Source organism: Phodopus roborovskii, unplaced genomic scaffold (genome assembly GCF_943737965.1).
Source record: "Phodopus roborovskii unplaced genomic scaffold, PHOROB, whole genome shotgun sequence".
In the NCBI taxonomy this organism is placed as follows: domain Eukaryota; kingdom Metazoa; phylum Chordata; class Mammalia; order Rodentia; family Cricetidae; genus Phodopus; species Phodopus roborovskii.
Window position 1 is genome coordinate 23,365,718 of NW_026126416.1, and position 19,194 is coordinate 23,384,911.

The window sequence follows — 19,194 nt, forward strand, 5'->3', positions numbered from 1 at the left end:
CCTATCAGAAAAATACCCTCTAGAAAGTGCTACACTAATCAAGTATTATTAAGAATTGCTTTCAAGATGGGGGCTGGAGGGATGGCTCTGTGGTTAAGAGCACCTGCTATCCTTTCTGAGGACCTGAATTTCATTCCTAGCACCTGCATCAAGTGGCTCACAACCACCTGAAGCTCCAAGTGCAGGAACCTGACACCCTCTTCTTGCCTCCGAGGGCACACATGTTGTACATGAATTCATGCAAACACACCTAAGATAAAGGCACACAGACACACATAAAAACAAATCTTTAAAAAATCCTTTTTTCAAGGTTTCATTACTTTTCTTAGCAAACATATACTTCAAGAATTTTATGGCTATAAAATACATATAAACTAGTAAGATGGTAAATAAGCCCAGAGAGAGAGGAACAAGCAGAAAGCATCTCTGGTACCTGCAGGAGGGAAGGTTTCTGGAGTGGTTGCTGCCGTGCTGGAATTCCCTTCCCATGGTTCTGTTGTGGCATCTGTGAACTGGTTATCCAGAAGCCATGTTCCATTTGGTGAAATGGTAGTGCTTCCAGAGTCCGTGCTTGTTGCTGGCTTGGTCCCATTGTCAGAGGGTGAAGAGTTAACAGTAGTTACATAGGTGGGTTCCAGAGTTAGATTTGGGCTGAATGTTGGTGCCTCAGAAAGAGAAATTACTGAAGAGGTTGCATTTGAAGTTTTATTCTCTTCCTTAACTGATTCTGTTGTTGATGTTTTAATTAATCTTGTAATTCCTAAAGAAGGTGAAACTACAAACACCAAAAAAGAAAGAAAGAAACATGAAGAATATGAAGCTCAAAAGTTAAGACACAAAGTAGTAAGCATTAATAAATGCCTCTAACATCTGGACACATGCAGAGACCAGGAGACCAGACAGACACCTGCACTCATAATCTCTTAATGCTGGACCCTTCCCACTTCCTCCAAAGGATTGCTGTTTATAGCATTCAGAAAAGATGGCTTTTTACTTATTTCTTCAGAACCAGTATATAGGGATGTAAATATTAACATTCCTTTTATTTTTTTAGGAAAAAATAGTCTCTCTGATTATTGTAGCATACAGAACAAAGCCAAGTATTAGTATAATTCAAAGATTTCCAGGAGCTTCACAATCACATTTAAATGAAAATGTATACATATTTAAATAGTGATTCCTTCAAATATGGATCATTATATATAAAATCAAAGATCTATTTCAAATATCAGCCTTCTTAGATGACAATTTTTACCTGTAGTAGCATTGTTGGCACTAACATGTATTAGACCACTGCCAAACAGAACAAGGATGAACCAGGAATCCATGCTGACCTAGAAAACAGGGAGATACATGAGATGAAGTCTTAAATTATTATAATTATGTCCAAATGACTCAAAATATAAAAGGTTATTTTGGGTAGCATCACTCTTGTTATTAAAATATATACACAGGATCTTTTGACAATTCAATAGGCTGTTTTCCCCAGAAGTTCAGCTATTAACTGTGTCTTCATTGAAATAAAAGTTAATTTAAATAACATATCTTTTAAAGTATAATTCTCAACCTCGGTTGCACTTTAAAAACTCTAGTGCTAGACTGTATCTCTGTTTGAGAGACAGATGGTCCTTGAATTTCTTAAGTTCATTACTCAGGACCTGAGTACAGTACTGATTTAGTACTTTCACGTGGTTTAGTCTAGATCTAAATCAATATGGTAACCACTATCTGAGAAAGCGGGCGTGCCTCCCTAAGAGGCATGTGAAAATACTGAGGTGGAGTATATGTAGGCAATTTATACAAACCCAGACGTTTGCTATGGTACAATGGCATTGCCTAGCAGGGGAATGTATTCAGCAGTGGCCTTACCCAAGTGCAGAGACTCTTCTATTCTTTGCAGGCTGCAATAATGAAGTCAGTGCTACATTATGTTAGATGGCTATAACTCTTAAAGAACTGGATAGTGGCCAAGAGGTGGTGGCACATGCCTTTAATCCCAGCACTTGGGAGGTAGAGGCAAGTGGATTGCAGTGAGTTTGAGGGCAGCCTGGTCTACAACAGCTAGTTCCAGGATAGTCAAGGCTGCATTGTGGAAACCCTGTCTCAAAAAACCAAACCAAACAAACAACTGGATAGTGAACTTATAGTGATCTCTGGTAGAATTCAGGTCAATTCCTCTCTAGTCATATTTCAAAGTTGGTAATGCAAACAATCATTTATACGAGGATCAGGCTGGAAGGCCATTTTGTATATGTGTGCTCAGTTACTCAGGATAACACAACAGAAAATAAGTTGACTTACAGAAAAAGAGAATAAGCAAATTATTTATGACTTGAAACTACAAAAGAACTTTCTAAGCATAAGGGCAATGCAAGCAACCATGAAAAGTAAAGATGGAAGCTGACAAGGAAAACAAGTTAAGAAAAACTGATCATAAACAATGTTCATGGATAGGAACTTAGTTTTATTAATGCCACTTCTTCCAAAATTAGTCCATAACAATCCTGATAAAATCATTAGTTTTTTTTTTTTTTGTAGACATTGATAAACTGTTTCAAAAGTTTATATGGAGGCAAAAGACCAAAGTGAGTCAAGTAGACACTGAAAAAGGAAAAAAAAGTTATAGGTCCAATACTACCTCTTAAGATCTACTGTAATGTCAAAGAGAGAGAGAGAGAGAGAGAGACAGAGAGAGAAGGTACAGAGTAAACAGAAACTAGAAACAGAATTACATATTGTCAAGTTTTTTCAGAATCAAAGTAGAAAAGAATTACTGGCATAATAACACACATCATCATGGATGAATCTAAAAAGATTCATTTCATATGCTGTGTGAATAAAAGTTGGTACCAGAGTACATAATTATTCTATATGCATAAAGTTCTACCATAAGCAAAATAAACTTACATAGGAAAAAAAATCACAGTAAGAGTTCCCAAGAGAGATATTATTTACCATTAAAATGTAATTTATATTTAAAAATAATCGGCTTGGTGGTATGGTGTGTGATGACTGACCCTGGTTGTCAACTTGATTACATCTGGAATCAAATAAAACCTGCCTGCCCTTATTCTCACTGGCAAGTTCATTTATGCTGTTACTGAGGCATTCCTTTACTATTGGAATTTCCTTCTTTGGGGTTCTAACATACTGAAGACCGGCAGCTCTTTAGGAGTCCTCGGAGGACCAGTACCAGACTGAGACTGCTGTGCTGTCAGTCTTATAGACTGGACAATTACAGGATTCTTGGTCTTTCCATCAGGTGACATATTGTTGGACTACCAGGACCACAGTCTGTAAACGACACGAATAAATCCCAGGGGTAAAAAAGGAAGAGTGGGAAGGAGAGCACAGGGAGGAAGAAGAAAAGAGGGAAGAGAAGAATGTGTGTGTGTGTGTGTGTACATACATACATACATACATACATACATACATACATACTCCTTTAAAGAAAGCTCATTGACACAAAATGTGTGCCACCAAGCCAAGGATCTAAGTCAGATCACTAGGACTCTCACAGTGGAAGGACAGAACTTATTCCAGCAAGTTGTTCTTCACATATGCACTTGATATACACATGTACACAGTATATTCATATATTTATACAAATTAAAAAAATGAATTGGTAGCTGGGAGGTGGTGGAGCACACCTTTAATCTTTGCAATGAGGAGGCAGAGTGAGTTCAAGGCCAGCCTGGTCTATAGAGTGAGTTCCAGAACAACCAAGGCTACAAAGAGAGATTGTCTCAAAATCCCACCCCCTCCCCAAAAAGAATTGGTAAGAGAATAAGTAGATATATGATTTAAAATCGGACACATCCCCCATGCAGGGATACTACCTTAACCTAGGGACAGTAGAGAAGTCCTAGTCCCTACTTCAAATGACTTGACAGATTTACATGACCCCACCTGGATGGCATTGCCCTACATGTGGAATTGGGATGGAGAGGATGGGAGGGGAGGGTGGTCAGGGTGCATGTGAGGGGGGAGGGAGGAAGGGATGAAAGGAAGGAGGGAGGGAGAGGGAAGGGAGGGAGGGAGAGGGAACTGGGATCGACATGTAAAATAAAAAATAAGTAAATATGTAATAAAATGTGTAGTAGAATACTGTTAAATTGATGAATGCCACTGTCAGCACTCATGAGCAAAAGCTGAGTGTGGAAGCACATGCTTATAAACCCAGTGCTGAGGGTACAGAGACAGGCATGCAGATCTCTAGCAGCAGCCAACATTTAGGAACACCCTGAGGTACATCCTTAAGGCTGGCCTCCACACATACATACACACCCTCTCACATGCACTCTGCACATTCTCCAGTAAGCCAAGACTATGTGGAGATACTTAGATTAATAAAAATGGGTTAATAATTAAGAGAGAACTAGCCAATAAGAAGCTTGAGCCATCAGCTAAACAGTTTATAATTAATATAAGTGTGTTTATTTAGGAGTGTAAGGCTGCGGGACCAGGTGGGTCAGAACCTCCATCTACAGTACACACAGGCAAATAAAACGTAATAAAAAACTTTATTCAGGCACACTTACCCCCCCCCCAATTAATTAAAAAAATAAAGATAAACAATTTAAACATATATAGGATTGGTGAAAATCTTTTCCCAGTCTGTGAGCTGCTGTTTGGTCTTGTCAACTGTGTCCTTTGCCTTATAGAAGCCTCTAAGTTTGAGGAGGTCCCATTTATTAATTGTCGATCTCAGTGTCTGTGCTACTGGAGTTATGTTCAGGAAGCGGTCTCCTATACCAATTTGTTCAAGGGTACCTCCCACTTTCTCTTCTAAGAGGTTCAGTGTGGCTGGAATTATGTTGAGGTCTTTGATCCATTTGGACTTGAGTTTTGTGCATGGCGATAGACATGGGTCTATCTGCAGTCTTCTACACACCATCATCCAATTGTGCCAGCACCATTTGTTGAAGATGCTTTCCTCCTCCCATTGTATACTTTTCTCCCATTGTATCCTTTTAGCTGTTTTGTCAAAAATCAGGTGTTCTTAGCTATGTGGGTTTGTATCAGAATTTTTGATTCAATTCCATTGGTCTACTTGTCTATTATTGTGCCAATACCAGGCTGTTTTCAGGGCTATACCTCTGTAGTAGAGCTTAAAGTCAGGGATGGTGATGGCATCTGAAGTTCCTTTATTGTACAGGGTTGTTTTGGCTATACTGGGTCTTTTATTTTTCCATATGAAGTAAATTATTATCCTTTCAAGGTCAGTGAAGAATTGTGCTGGGATTTTAATGGGGATTGCATTGAATCTATAGGTAGCTTTTGGCAAGATTGCCATTTTTTACTATGTTTATCCTACCTGTCCAAGAGCATGGGAGATCTTTCCATTTTCTGGTATCTTCTTTAATTTCTTTCTTTTAAAGACACAAAGTTCTTATTATATAGGTCTTTTACTTGTTTGGTAAGCATTACTCCAAGATACTTTATGTTGTTTGTGGCTATTGTAAAGGGTGATGTTTCTCTGAATTCTTTCTCAGCCCCTTTATTGTCTGAAAAAATTAGGACTACTGATTTTTTTGATTTTATCTTGTATCCTGCTAGTTTGCTGAAGGTGTTTATCAGCTATAGGAGTTCCCTGGCAGAGGGCTGATCTCCAAAATATACAAAGAACTCAAGAAACTAGTCAACAAAACACCAAATAACCCTATTAAAAATGGGGTACAGCTTTTTTCTTTCCCCCAACATCTTAGGGAGGCTGCAGTGGTCGTCGCCACTCTCCGAGCTTCATCATGCCGCCTAAGGATGACAAGAAGAAGAAAGATGCCGGAAAGTCGGCCAAGAAAGACAAAGACCCAGTAAACAAGTCTGGTGGCAAGGCCAAAAAGAAGAAGTGGTCCAAAGGCAAGGTTTGGGACAAGCTCAATAACCTAGTTCTGTTTGACAAAGCTACATACGACAAACTCTGCAAGGAAGTACCCAATTATAAGCTTATTACTCCGGCTGTGGTCTCTGAGAGACTGAAGATTCGAGGGTCCTTGGCCAGAGCAGCCCTTCAGGAGCTGCTTAGTAAAGGACTTATCAAGCTGGTTTCAAAGCACAGAGTCCAAGTAATTTACACCAGAAACACAAAGGGTGGAGATGCCCCAGTTGCTGAAGATGCATAAACAGGTTCAATCAGCTGTACATTTGGAAAAATAAAACTTTATTAAATCAAAAAAATAATAAAAAAATAAAAATGGGGTACAGAACTGAAGAGAGAATTCCCAATAGAGGAAATCAAAAAGGCTGAAAGACACTTAAGAAAGTGCTCAACATCCTTAGCTATCAGGGAAATACAAATCAAAACAACTTTGAGATACCAGCTTACTCCTGCCAGAATGGCTAAAATTAGAAACACAAATGACAACTTATGCTGGAGAGGATGTGGAGAAAGGGGAACACTCCTTCCTCTACTGCTTGTGGGAGTGCAAACTTGTACAGTCATTTTGGAGATCAGTATGGCAGTTCCTCAGGAAATGGGGATCAGTCTTCCACAGGACTCAGCACTCCCCCTCTTAGGCATATACCCAAATGATCCACATCTATGCAACAAACACATGTGCTCAACTATGTTCATAGCAGCATTATTTGTATAGCAAGAACCTGGAAGCTCCTCAACTGAAGAATGGATAAAGAAGATATGGCACATCTACACAATGGAATACTACTCTGCAGAAAAAAAAAAAAAAAAAAAAAAAAAAACAATGGAATCTTGAAATTCGCAGACAAATGGATGAAACCTGAAGAAACCATCCTGAATGAGGTAACCCAGTCACAAAAAGAGGAATATGGTATGTACTCACTCATATATGGATTTTAGACATAGAGCAAAGGCTCACCAACCTATAATTCACACTGCCAAAGGAACTAGGATACAAGAAGGATTCTAAGAGATTCATATAAAGTCCCTCACAGAAGGGGGGAAGGGTCAAGTTCTCCAGAGCACATGGGGAAAGGGGGGGGGGGAGTGAGTGGAGAGGGAACTAGGAGAAAGAGAAGGGGAGGAGAGGAAAGCATGTGGGACTAGGAAGATTGAGTCAGGGGGGAATAAACAGAGGAAGAGGAAGAAGAAGAGGAAGAAGAGGAAGAAGAGGAGGAGGAAGAGGAAGAGAAAGAAGAAGAGGAAGAGAAAGAGGAAGAGGAAGAAGAAGACGAAGAAGAGGAAGAGGAAGACGACAAAGACGAAGAAGACGAAGACGACGAAGACGACGATGAAGAAGGAGAAGAAGAGAGAGTATAAAAGAGGGAGCCATTATGGGATGGAGGAGAGAACTGAACCTAAATAAATATCCAGAGACTGACCCCAACTAACAATTTGAGCAACAGTGGAAAGGCTACCATAAATGCCCTTCCCTGATAATGAGATCAATGACTAACTTATCCACCATCATGGAGCCCTAGTACCTGTTGGAAACAGAAGCAAACACCCACAACTAAACACTGAGCTGAACTGGAATCCAGAGGCAGAGAGGGAGGACAAGACCAGGCTACAGAAACACATAGAGACAGTTTACCTAACAAGGAGGAGCTAATGGGCCCCCAGATTGATAGCTGGGAATCCAGCATGGGACTGACTCAGACCCCCTGAACATAGGTCTCAGCTAGAAGGCCTGAGCAGTCTAAGGGTCCTCATACAGTGGAAGCAGGATGTATTCCTGGTGCACAAAAGGACTTTGCGGGCGCATCCCCCATAGAGGGATACTCCCTTAACCTAGAGATAGAAGTCCTAGTCCCCACTCCAAATGTCTTGACAGATTTAGATGACCCCTCCTGGAGGGCATCACCCTACATGTGGAGTGGGGGGGGGTAGGAGGGGAGGGTGGTCGGGGTGCATGTGAGGATGGAGAGGGAGAAAGAGGGGAGGAAGGGAGAGGGAACTGGGATCAATATGTAAAATAAAAATAAAAAATAAATTAACATAAAAAATTTAAACATATATTGTTGAGTGTTGGCCTAGGCCACCTGGCCCCGCCTCTGTGTGTTTCTGCCCTCTCATTCCCAGGTCCTTCTCTGCTACTTAATTGGATGGCAGATAGGACCATCAGGTTTAGGTCACCAGCCTGGTGGGAACACAATCTTTGGGAAGATCATTCATAAGGAAATTCTGGTTGAAATATTTTTCAAGGATGATCAATGTTTTGCTTTCCACGATATTTCCCCTTAATCATTATCACATTTCTGATGATATCCAAGAAACATACAGCCCAAACTTCTACAGTAGCTGCTGCTGATCTGGGCTTGAACAGCTATTAGCAAATGGTGGCGATGGGAGGTGCAGATAGGGGTAGTTCATCATATTGATCTTCATGTTTTTGGAGGTCAGCAGATGAACTGGTCTCCTGGTTAAGATTGTTGGAGATAACAGAGACAGCTGACCTGAACAAGGGGGAGCTCATGGCCCGCAGACTGATAGCTGGGAAACCAGCATTGGACCAACTCAGACTTCCTGAACATGGGCTCAGTTAGAAGGCCTGGGCAGTCTAAGGGACCTCTGACAGTGGAACCAGGATGTATTCCTGGTGCACAAAAGGACTTTGAGAGCACATTCCCCATGGAGGGATACTCCCTTAGCCTAGAGGCAGGAGGGAGGGCCTAGAACCTACATCAAATGACTTGACAGATTTTGATGATCCCTCTTAGAAGGCATCATCCTACATGTGGAGTGGTGGGGAATGGGATTGGAGGGGGTGGGGAGATGAGAGAGAGGGAAGGAGAGGGAACTGGGATCGATATGTAAAATAAGAAATATAATAAATATAAATAAAAAAGAATGTTGGAGATAAATTTCCCCATCTCTATGTAATGCTTAAGTTGCCAAACTCTAATATATTAAATATTTCAAAAACTTATTTTTGGCCATGCATGAACAGACTGAAGAGAATTTTAAAAATCTATGCTTAATAAAAGATGTCATATGTAAAAAAAAGAGTTGTTTGTACATATTATATTTATATTTCCTGGCTTTGTAAGTTATTTCCCATTAGACAAAAATAGCCTAAGATAGAATTCTATGTTTTAGGAAAGCTAAAATGCTAAGAGAATCCAAATTTATAATAGTGAGTGTGTGTGTGTGTGTGTGGGGGGGTTGGTGATTGATGAGTCTTCCTCAATCACTCTCTGCCTTATTCTTTGAGGCAGGATTTCTCAAATGACTCAAGAGCTCCCCAATGTGACCAATCTAGCTTGCCAGTTTGCTCTGGGAGCTCCCAAATCTCTGCCTTCTGAGTGCTGAAACAGCAGGTGGGTCACTACATTCACCTGGCACTTACTGGATTCTGGGGACCAGACGCTCTGGTCCTCACATTTGCAAAGCTTTATTTCACTTAGCCATCTCCCCAGCTCTCCAATTATTTATTTAAAATAACAACAAATACAAAATCTTGTAAATCCAAGCAAGCACGCTTTGGGGGATGATTCACAAAATCTGTCCATTTCCTTAGTATATCAAATACAATGGCACCCATACTGCATTCTTTCCCTTGCTCCTCTATATCCAAAGAGCCAATGTGAATCCTTACTCATCACAAAAACATTTCTAACTCATTTAAAAATGTTTCCATTACATATACATTAGGCTGATCAATTTCCAATGTTCAACATTTAAATAATAAAATAAACCCAGATGCCATTAACATTCACAAAAGCAATACGGTAAAAGACTAAGGAAATTTTGGGAAAAAAAAATAGCTGTTGCTTGGTTTGTTTGGTTTATTTTCCTGTTGTGATTGGGCCGCCACCACAACCACACCACCCTTGTGGAAAGCAATTAAGGCAAGGTTTATTCTGGCTCACAGTTTAAGATTATAGCCCATCCAAATGGGGAAGCCACAGCAGCAGGAGCTCCAAGCAGCTAATCACACTGTACCCACAGGCAGAAAGTTGTGGGTGATGATTGCTTGTTCAGCTCACCTCCTTCTTACACAGTCCAGGATCCTAGCCCAGGGAATGGTGCCACCCACAGTGGGCAGGTCTTCCCTCTTCAATAACCTAACCAAGATAACCTCTGGCAGGCACATCCATAAGTCCATTTCCTAGAGTCTGGATCTCACTCATCATGTTGATAATAGAGGTAACATCATAACTGTACTTTTCCTGATGCTGATTAAAAATATTTTCTAAATGTCCACAGAATTCAAATTCAGCATAGCAAACTTGCAGCATTTCCTATCAGGATAAGTGAAGGCTCTTAGTTATCCATTAGGGATACTCAAGTGGGCAATGCCTGTTAGATTTCTCACATCTTCCCTCCCATCTAAAAAGCCCAGGATACACTTCATACATTTTATATACTACTTTGTATTCTTCCTCTCAGTTAACTTTTACAAATCTTGCTATACTGACAGTGCAGAGTAGAGTTACCTTAACTTACTCTAAGTATCCTTTGCAATTGGTAGTATATCCCCCATCATAGAAACTGTAAATGTTAAGTTGGAGGACCCTCCCCCGCCCCACAATGTCCCCGGGGGAGGGAGAGGCAGTGCAAGGAATAGTTGCCAGGACTCTGGGCATGCTACAAGCACTTTACTACCTGATTTTTTCTTTTTTCTTTTTTTCAAGACAGGGTTTCTCTGTGTAGCCCTGGATATCCTGAAACTCAGAGATCCACCTGTCTCTGCCTCCTGAGTGCTGGGATTAAAGGCGTGTACCACCACTACTAGGCTAGAAACCTGAATGTTTAATCCATAGACAATCAATTATATATACTTAAACACATTTCATGACCAATTTATTTGAAAAATAAATCCTGCATTCCAGATGAAGGAATGAACCACCACAGGTACACCGAAGATTTGCTAGAGAACGCTTGCCTTTGTTGGCTTCTGTCCAAAGAACAATATTTCTTGCCCTGATATATAATTCCTGCCAGTGCATGCCAAGGCTGACAGCCAAGACCTCTCACATGAGAGCAAAGAGAAGAAGAAAACTAAAGCACAAGGGAATGTGTCTATTATTTAGACAGGTGTGGACAATTGAGTAAACGCTAGCACCTCATAAGGCTTAAGAGCAACTCCTCACATTTTAACTATTGATGACCTAGGGATGAGAAGGATGAGGGTGCTCGGCATACATTTAGTAGAGAAAAAGGTTATTGTTATAAACACTAAACACTGTGGGGGCGTCGTGGGATACACATACATTGCCAGCAACCAGGAGGCTGAGGAAGGAAGATCTAGAGTTGAAGGCCAGCCTGGGGCTAAGCATGAGGCCCCTTCTCAAGGAAACAACAGGAGCGGCATTATGAAGTCCTTAACTACCGCAGCTGAGCTGAGGAGAGCACTGTGGTTCTAAAGCCTCCCATTAAGTCTTTCTAATCACGTGGAAGAACATACACGGATGGCTGAGGCAGGAAGAGCACACAAGTTTAAGATCAGCCTGGGTTACACAGCAAGGCCCTGTCTCAGAATAAAAACAAAAAGGGCTGGGGATGTAGCTCATTTATAGAGCATTTGTCTAGCACACATCATAAGGTTTTTGTTTAGACTGCCAGTACCACCAAAAGAAAAAAAAAAATCCCAAGTTGTCTTCCATATGGACCAAGTTGGTCCATTAAATATGACCAAGAGAAAGCTATGTACTATTACTTTAAACATTTTATTCTTGTTAAGGTCTTTTGTTTTGTTTTTGTTTTTTAATTTTTTGAGCCCTGACTGTCCTGGAACTCAACATGTAGACCAGGCTGGCCTCAAACTCAAGAGATCTGTTCCCTGAGTACAGGATTGAAGGTGTGCACTACCACCATCACCACCCGGCCTGCTTTTACCATTCTTCTTATTCCCATTCTGCACATAAAGAAATTTCAAAGATAGTTTCTCAGTAGGTAGAATTCATATTTAAGATTACCTTGTTTCTTCACATAACTAATGAAATATCAGATACATTTTCCAAAAATGCCAACTAAAACAAACTGATGCTTCTATTTTAGATTTTTTTTTCCCAGTGGAAGAGCAAGCCTTGAAAATATGATCAAATTAATCAAATACTGATGTCAAACGCCCAGTACTTAGTTCTGGTCTTGATTTTAAGTAAACTCACCTGTTTGGTGGAGGTGAAGTTTGTAGTGGGAAAGATACGAGGTTAGACCCTAGTCTCACTGAAGATGCCTTCCAAGTGTGGGACAAAATGGCAGTAGAGAGTCATTTCCAATTGCTCTGGGCCATCTCCTGGGGCTGCTCAGGTGACTTAATAGTCTGACTTAAAGGCAAACAGTGACTAGAAGGAGGGGTCAGTCACTTCAGCCAAATATTTGCTTGTTCATCATTACTTATTAGAAACAATACATAGTTATAATCCTTAATTGCTTGCTTTTTACCTTTGTAATAGGCATTTATATACTTTTAGCCTATTTAATTCTCACATTATGAGTTAGGTACTATTTTTTTTTCTAGAGATTAAGGAATTTGTTCAAGGCTATATAGGTAATAAATGTTTACCATGTTTTCAAACATGGGCTTTTCAAACTCCACATCCCATTGTTTTTCCTTTTAACTCACCAGATATCTGAGGATACATACATCGGACACAGACATTGTTATCAAGGGCTTCATTAACCTGTAGTGAGGCACAAATAAACTATTCAAATCCTGAATTATTACCTGTCTAAAAAGTTAACCAATAGCAGGGGTGGTGGCTCAAGCCTTTAATCCCAGCACTCGGGAGGCAGAGACAGGCAGGTCTCTGTGAGTTCAAGGCCGCCAGCCTGATCTACAGAGCTACACAGAGAAACCCTGTCTCAAAAACAACAACAATAATAACAAAATAAAAGTTAGTCAACAAGCACTAAAATAAGCACCCCCACAGAGGGAGTTTTCAGCAAAAGCTGGAAGCACACGAGTTAGCCAAGAGAAGGACCAGGCAGCTTGTAAGCAGACAGGACTTCAAAGCTTAAAACAGCTTGTCTGGTACCACCAATGACAAGAAGCTGGAAGAGGCACAGAGATACCTACTGACTGAAGAGGACACCCAACAGACCAAAGAAAGGATTACAGGTGGGTCAGGAGCAGGGGGCACATTAGGCAGTTGCTCCACTAAATAAGTCCTACCCCTGATATTGGTGATTAATCAGGAAATGTCAATCTCAGCCAAACTTCCATCTCCTATATACTCTTAAGACCCCCCAAAACTATGTGCAGTTGGGCCAGGATTATACACAGCAGGGACAGGGAAGTGGTGACTGGTATTTCAGGTGAACATTTCATGGAGCAACAATAGCTGCTCAGATTTCAAGATGGCAGTGGCCATGCTGTTCTCAGAGCACCCAGTTCCAGCACAGGAATCAAGCAGGACTTCAATATAAACCTGGACACAACAGACAAGTGTCTGAGAGGATGGCACAAAGGGGATATAATGTACATGAGGCAAGACAAGGCAGCGTTATATCACCAAAGGACTGTTTCCACACTAAAAAGATTCTTTAGTTTTCATCAATAATAAAATGTTCTGACTTACCAATGAACACAACTGGGAAAATACCAGTAGTTAGAGTGTTAGGTAATGGACACAGAACAATCTGGAGTTTAGAACAGTTAACAACTGGATAGAGGCTCAACTGGCTGACGTGAGGTTAGGGGAGTCACTGACAAAAGCCTTTGAAAGAAATCTAGCTATTAAAACAAGAGGGACTAAGGGGAGGTTAAGGCTATCTTGGGCCAGTCAGTGGTGGTGCACAACTTTAGTCCCAGCACTCAGGAGGCAGAGGCAGGCGGATCTATGTGAGTTGGAGGCCAGCCTGGTCTACAGAGTGAGTTCCAGGACAGCCAGGAGAAACCGTCTCCAAGGGGGGGAAAAAAAAAAGTCTTAGGCAGACTTAATAGAATTGATAGGTGTTGGAATTCATACAAATTGAAGACTTACTGAGATGCTGGAGGTGGGCCAGGCCCATGTGCTGAATTTAAGTGTATAACAATGCTATAGGTAGAAAGATAACCAAGTGTGGGAGCACACAGTGGGGAAGGTGATGGATGAGCTTAGTTCTGAATGTGCAGTACTACAGTACATATTGTATCTGCCAGGGGTGATGGGAGAAGGGGCAGAACAGCAGACAGGCAATGACAGCAGCTGCCATGGAAGTCAGGCAAAAAGCCAAGGGAGAACAAAGACAGCTGATTAAGTGACAACTGCAGTAACAAGCAAGCAAGACAGGAGACATTTGACAAGCACAAGAAGTAGTAGGTGATGCTAAGTAGAAAAGTGGTACCTGACACTAAGAGAGGGTAGAAGAGAAGCAATGAGAGATGCCAGTAAGAGATAACAGAATAATGGGGGGAATGCTGAAGAGCTTCCAAGGAAGGTCTCCAATACCAACGCTGCATCCTTCTTCTCCTCCAGGCTCTGGAAACCACTGCTGTACTTTGTGACTCTGAGTTTTACTATTGTTGGGAATCCTGTAATATTTGACCTCTTGATTCTGGGTTTTATTTTTTTCCACTTTATATGAATCAGAGTATGTGCCTGAACTTCTATTTATATATTTATGATTTTTCAATTCTGGGGATAGAACCCAGGTCTGTTTTAGCCAGTCTAACTGAATCAGAGAGCTCCAGGTTCAGTAAGAAACACTGTCTTAAAAATAAAAAAAAAAAAGGGGGGGGGGGGCAAAATGATTAAGGAAGACATATCCAACACTGACCTGTGTTCTACACACACACACACACACACACACACACACACACACACACACACACACACACTTACACTGTGGAGGATAGAGCCTTGAAAACTATAATCACTATAACTATAACTATAACAAAGGGTAAAATTGGACTCTTACCTTTAATTATACATACAAGCTAAACCAAATGAGTTTAGCACTTAAAAGTGAGATCTAAAACTACAAAGCTTGAGGCTGGGCAAATGGCTCAATCGGTAAAGTGTTCCCTGTGCAGGTACCTATTTAGTTTTGTCTGTCTGTTTATAGGTTTATATGCATAGAGCAGGCCAGGGTTAGATCCCCAAAAGTGCAAGCCCAAAAAAGAAAACAAAACACAATAGAAAGTCGGGCAAGAAATGTCAAATACTGTGCGATTCTAAGAGTAGTGAATCTCAGAATCAGAAAATGCAATGATGGTTGCTATGAGCTGGTGGGAAGAAGGAATAGAGAGTCAGTATTTAATGTACAGAGGTTCAGCTGAAGAGGATGAAAAAATTTTTGATACAGATGATGGTGAACATTATCTGGAAAGCAGTATTTTATTTATTTATTTATTTGTGTTTTGTTTTGTTTTGTTTGAGCAGGATTTCTTTACATAGCCCTGGCTGACCTGAACTCTGTCGGCCAGGAAGGATCTCACAGAGATCCACCTGTGCCAACAAATTGGTATAAAACAATATTTTAAAAGACAGAATAGACAGAAAATAGACAACCCACAAAAGGAAGAAATCTTAGGAAATTTTAGCTCATCTAAGATTGCTTTCCAGGTCTGGGTACTCTAATAAACATGAAAGGACACAGCAGCAGAGCTCACGTCTTAGCACTCTTTAAGGCCCTGGGCTAGCTGGGCAGTGTTGACGCACACCTTTAGTCACAGTACTTGGGAGGCAGAGACAGTTGGATCTCTGAGTTTGAGGCCAGCCTGGTCTTCAGAGTCAGTTCCAGGACAGCCAGGGCTACAGAGAGAAACCCTGTCTGAAAAACAAACAACTCCAAAAAACCATACCTCCTCCTGCCCCCCCCCACCCAAAAGAAAGATCCTGGGTTAGACCCAACACCAAAAACTGGCAATGAAAGAAGGTATTTGGAAGGCAATCAAGCACATGAAAAAAATGTGAGACTCACTAAATCACCTGGGAAATGTAAAATACCAGCATATGCCCATTAAAATGAAATATCAAACATATATGCATAAACTTAAAAACAGAGAAGGCAGAATTAATATGAATGCAAACTGGAGGCATCTAGGCAGTATATGGAACAACTAATATTATCAACAATTAAAGGCAAATGATTTGAAAACTTGAAAGTAAAATACAAAAAAAGTTAATCATGATCAATTTGAATGTATCCAAGATATGTAAGGATGTTTTAAAAGGATATTTTAACCTAAGTCTATAAATACATGTGTGGGTTGGTTAGCTTTTATTGTGAACTGTGCTGGCTAGTTTTATGTCAACTTGACACAAGCTGGAGTAATTTTGGAAGAGGGAATCTCAGTTGAGAAAATGCTCCTACCATATTTGTCTATAGACAAGACTGTGGGCCTTTTTTTCTTTTTTTAATTGATGACTGGTGTGGGAGGGTGTAGTTCACCATGGGTGATACCACCCCTGGGCTGGTGGTCCTGTGTGCTACAAGAAAGTAAGTTAATTAAACCATGAGGAGCAAGCTAGTAAGCAGCATTACTCTATGGCCTCTCAATTAGTTCCTGCCTCCAGGTTCCTGCCCTGCCTTCCTTCAGTGACAGGTTATTACCAAGATGTATAATGACATAAACCCTTTCCTGCCCAAGCGCTTTTGTCAATGGTGTTTTATCACAATGACAGAAAGCAGACTGGGATATCAACCTAACACAATCTAGAATAAGCAAGGAAGAGAGTGTCAATGACGAACTATATACATTAGATTGGTCAGTGGGTTTGTCTGTTGGGGGATGTTTTACTTAAGTTTAATTGATGAGGGAAGACCCAGACCACTATGGACAGCACCATTCCCTGGGCATTGGACCTTGATCTGCTTAAAATTAGAGAAATGAGCTGAAAACAAGGTTTGAACATATGTGTGTTGATTTCTCTCTGCTCTTGACTGCTGATGTTCCTGCCTAACTGCCCCACAATGATAGTCTGTAACATGGAACTCTATGCTAACACAAACCCCATTCTCTCCTAAATTACTTTCTGTCAGGGTATTTTGTCACAGAAACAGAAATGAAACTAGACAATAAGATTAAAGATTACATAGTAGATGTGGAAATACATTAGACAAAAGTTTATGAACTTAAGATTCCTCAAAATCCTTTTAGGAATATAAGAAAAAATCCTTTAAAAGGGTTACTTCTTATTTAATTTATTTATTTTAAAATATTGACTTAAAACATTTGTTTGTTTTGTTTTTCAAGACAGGGTTTTTCTGTGTAGTGCTGGAGCTTGTCCTGGCATTCTCTGTAGACCAGGCTGGCCTTGAACTCATGGAGATCCATCTGCCTCTGCCTCCCACAAGCTGGAACTAAAGGTGTGCACCACCAACTTTACTTTTTGTTTGTTTATTAATTTCTTTTTCATTTTACATACCAACACCAGTTCTTCTGTTCCCTTCTCCTGCCCCTTCTTCCACTCCTCTGAGGGGCTAAGACCTTCCTTGAGGAGTCAACAAAGTCTGGCATACCAAGTTGGGGCGGGACCAAGCCCCACTGTATCAAGGCTGAGCAAGATATCCTACCATTTTTAAAAATATCATATTATTTTTATATGTATGGGTGTTTTGTCTGCATGTATGTTTGTGCACCATGTATGCAGTTCCATGAAGCCCAGAAGAGGCTCCTCTGTGGCTGGAGTTACACATAGTTGTGAGCCACCATGTGGATGCTAGGAATCAAAGCCAGGTCCTGTGGAAGAACAATTAGGTGCTCTTAAACAATGAGCCATCTCTTCAGCCCCTATTTACTTATTCATTTATTTATCAAAGTATAGCCCAGGCTGGCTTCTAATTTGTGGTCCTTCTGTCTCAATTTTCTGGTTCCCAGAATTACAGGCATTTACCACCACATTGAGCATCCCTACCTCAAAAGGCCCCTCCCCTGCTTTTGAAAAGGGTCTCAATATGTAGCCCTGGTTGGTCTGGAAATTGTTATATAGACCATACAGGCTGGCTTCCAACTCAGAGATCATTCTGCCTCTGCCTTCCAGGTGCTGGAATTAAAGGTGTACACCACTATGCCTGACTCCAAAATTATTATTTTAACAAAGGAGTTAAAGAGGTATGGCTTAATGGCTATGAACACTGACTACTCTCAGAGAAACCAGGTATGAGTCCTAGCACCCACGTGGTAGCTCATAACAGTATGTAATTATAGTTCCAGGCATTCCAAGGTCCTCTTCTGGTCTCCACAGGTATGCAGGCAAAGGAGACACACACACACACACACACACACACACACACACACACACACACCACAAATAAATAAATACATCTAGAAATTAAAAACAAAAACAAAACAAAAAACCCAAAAACATAGCTGGGTATGGTAGTGCAGGCCTTTGATCCCAACACTTGGGAGGCAGAAGCAGACAGATCTCTGTGAATTCTAGGCCAGCCTTATCTACAAACTGACAGCCAGGGCTGTAAAAAGAAACCCTGTCTGGAAAAACCAAACCAAACAAAAACAACAACAGCAACAAAACCAAAACCAATCAGCCAACCAATCCACTCATAATTATCTTCAACAGGGAAGCAATGATATGGGTATCAACAGAATGCAGATGCTAATAAAATATAAATAATTTTTAAAAATTATTGTTTTGGGGCCAGGTATGGTGGCAAATCTCTCTGAGTTTGAGGCCAGTCTGGTCTAAATAGTGAGTTCCAGGACAGCTAGGGCTACATGGAGAAACCCTGTCTCAAAAAAAAGACAAATGTTTTATTTTCTTAAACTATGTGTAATGTGTTGTGTGGTCTGTGTTTGGGTTTATGCACATGAGTGCAGTACTCACTGAGGCCAGAAAAAGGTGCTGGATCCTCTGGAGCTGGAGTTCCAGGTGGCTGTGAGCTGCCTAATATTGGTGCTGAGAATCAAACTTGGGTCCTCTGAAAGAGTAGTAAGTAGGTGCCACCTCTCAGCCCCGAGAAGTCAACCACTTTACTATTCAATTATGTCACTTTACCAAAGATCCCTCCTAAATTCTATAGTTTCCTTGATATTGGTACTCCTACAACAAAAACCTGAAATAACAGCTATTTCAGTGTTGACCAGTGCTGTGACTTTCTGCTCTTCCTCTCCTGTTTCTTTGTTTTTGTTTTTTGTTTGTTTGAGACAAGGGCTCACTATACAGCCTAAGCCAGCCTTGCACCCTGATCCTCCTTCTTCTGTTTGCTCAGTGCTGAGAATACAGAAGTGCACCGTCCCGCTACAGATAAGCATCTTTTAAAGCCTTGAGTACACACCTGGGTTACTGAAGCTTTCGTAAACTGCCTATCCAACTGATAACACACATTATCTATAGACAAATTTTATACATAAGTAATTTTAATACAAAACTAAGTCATGCCTT

The 19,194-nt window shown here is 40.7% G+C and overlaps 2 protein-coding genes across 3 annotated transcripts in view; one reads left to right on the forward strand and one right to left on the reverse strand.

Annotated features, from left to right (window-relative positions):
- Positions 1 to 19,194, reverse strand: part of Ptpra (protein tyrosine phosphatase receptor type A) — a 107,809-nt gene that overhangs the window by 50,912 nt on the left and 37,703 nt on the right. For both annotated transcript variants that reach the window (XM_051183383.1, XM_051183382.1), the window contains exons 2-3: positions 1,256 to 1,334; positions 434 to 775 (exon numbers count right to left, since the gene is read on the reverse strand). In XM_051183383.1, the coding sequence (XP_051039340.1) occupies positions 434 to 775; positions 1,256 to 1,328 (415 nt within the window). In that variant the 5' untranslated portion in view covers positions 1,329 to 1,334. The remainder of the gene's footprint in view (positions 1 to 433; positions 776 to 1,255; positions 1,335 to 19,194) is intronic.
- LOC127221443 (40S ribosomal protein S25) lies at positions 5,690 to 6,177 on the forward strand. Its single transcript, XM_051183385.1, has one exon. It carries the CDS (start codon positions 5,748 to 5,750, stop codon positions 6,120 to 6,122), a length of 375 nt encoding a protein of 124 aa, XP_051039342.1. The 5' UTR covers positions 5,690 to 5,747; the 3' UTR covers positions 6,123 to 6,177.

Excerpts from the sequence above, each read along its gene's own strand:
- LOC127221443 (XM_051183385.1), top strand. The coding sequence starts at position 5,748 with ATGCCGCCTAAGGATGACAAGAAGAAGAAAGATGCCGGAAAGTCGGCC.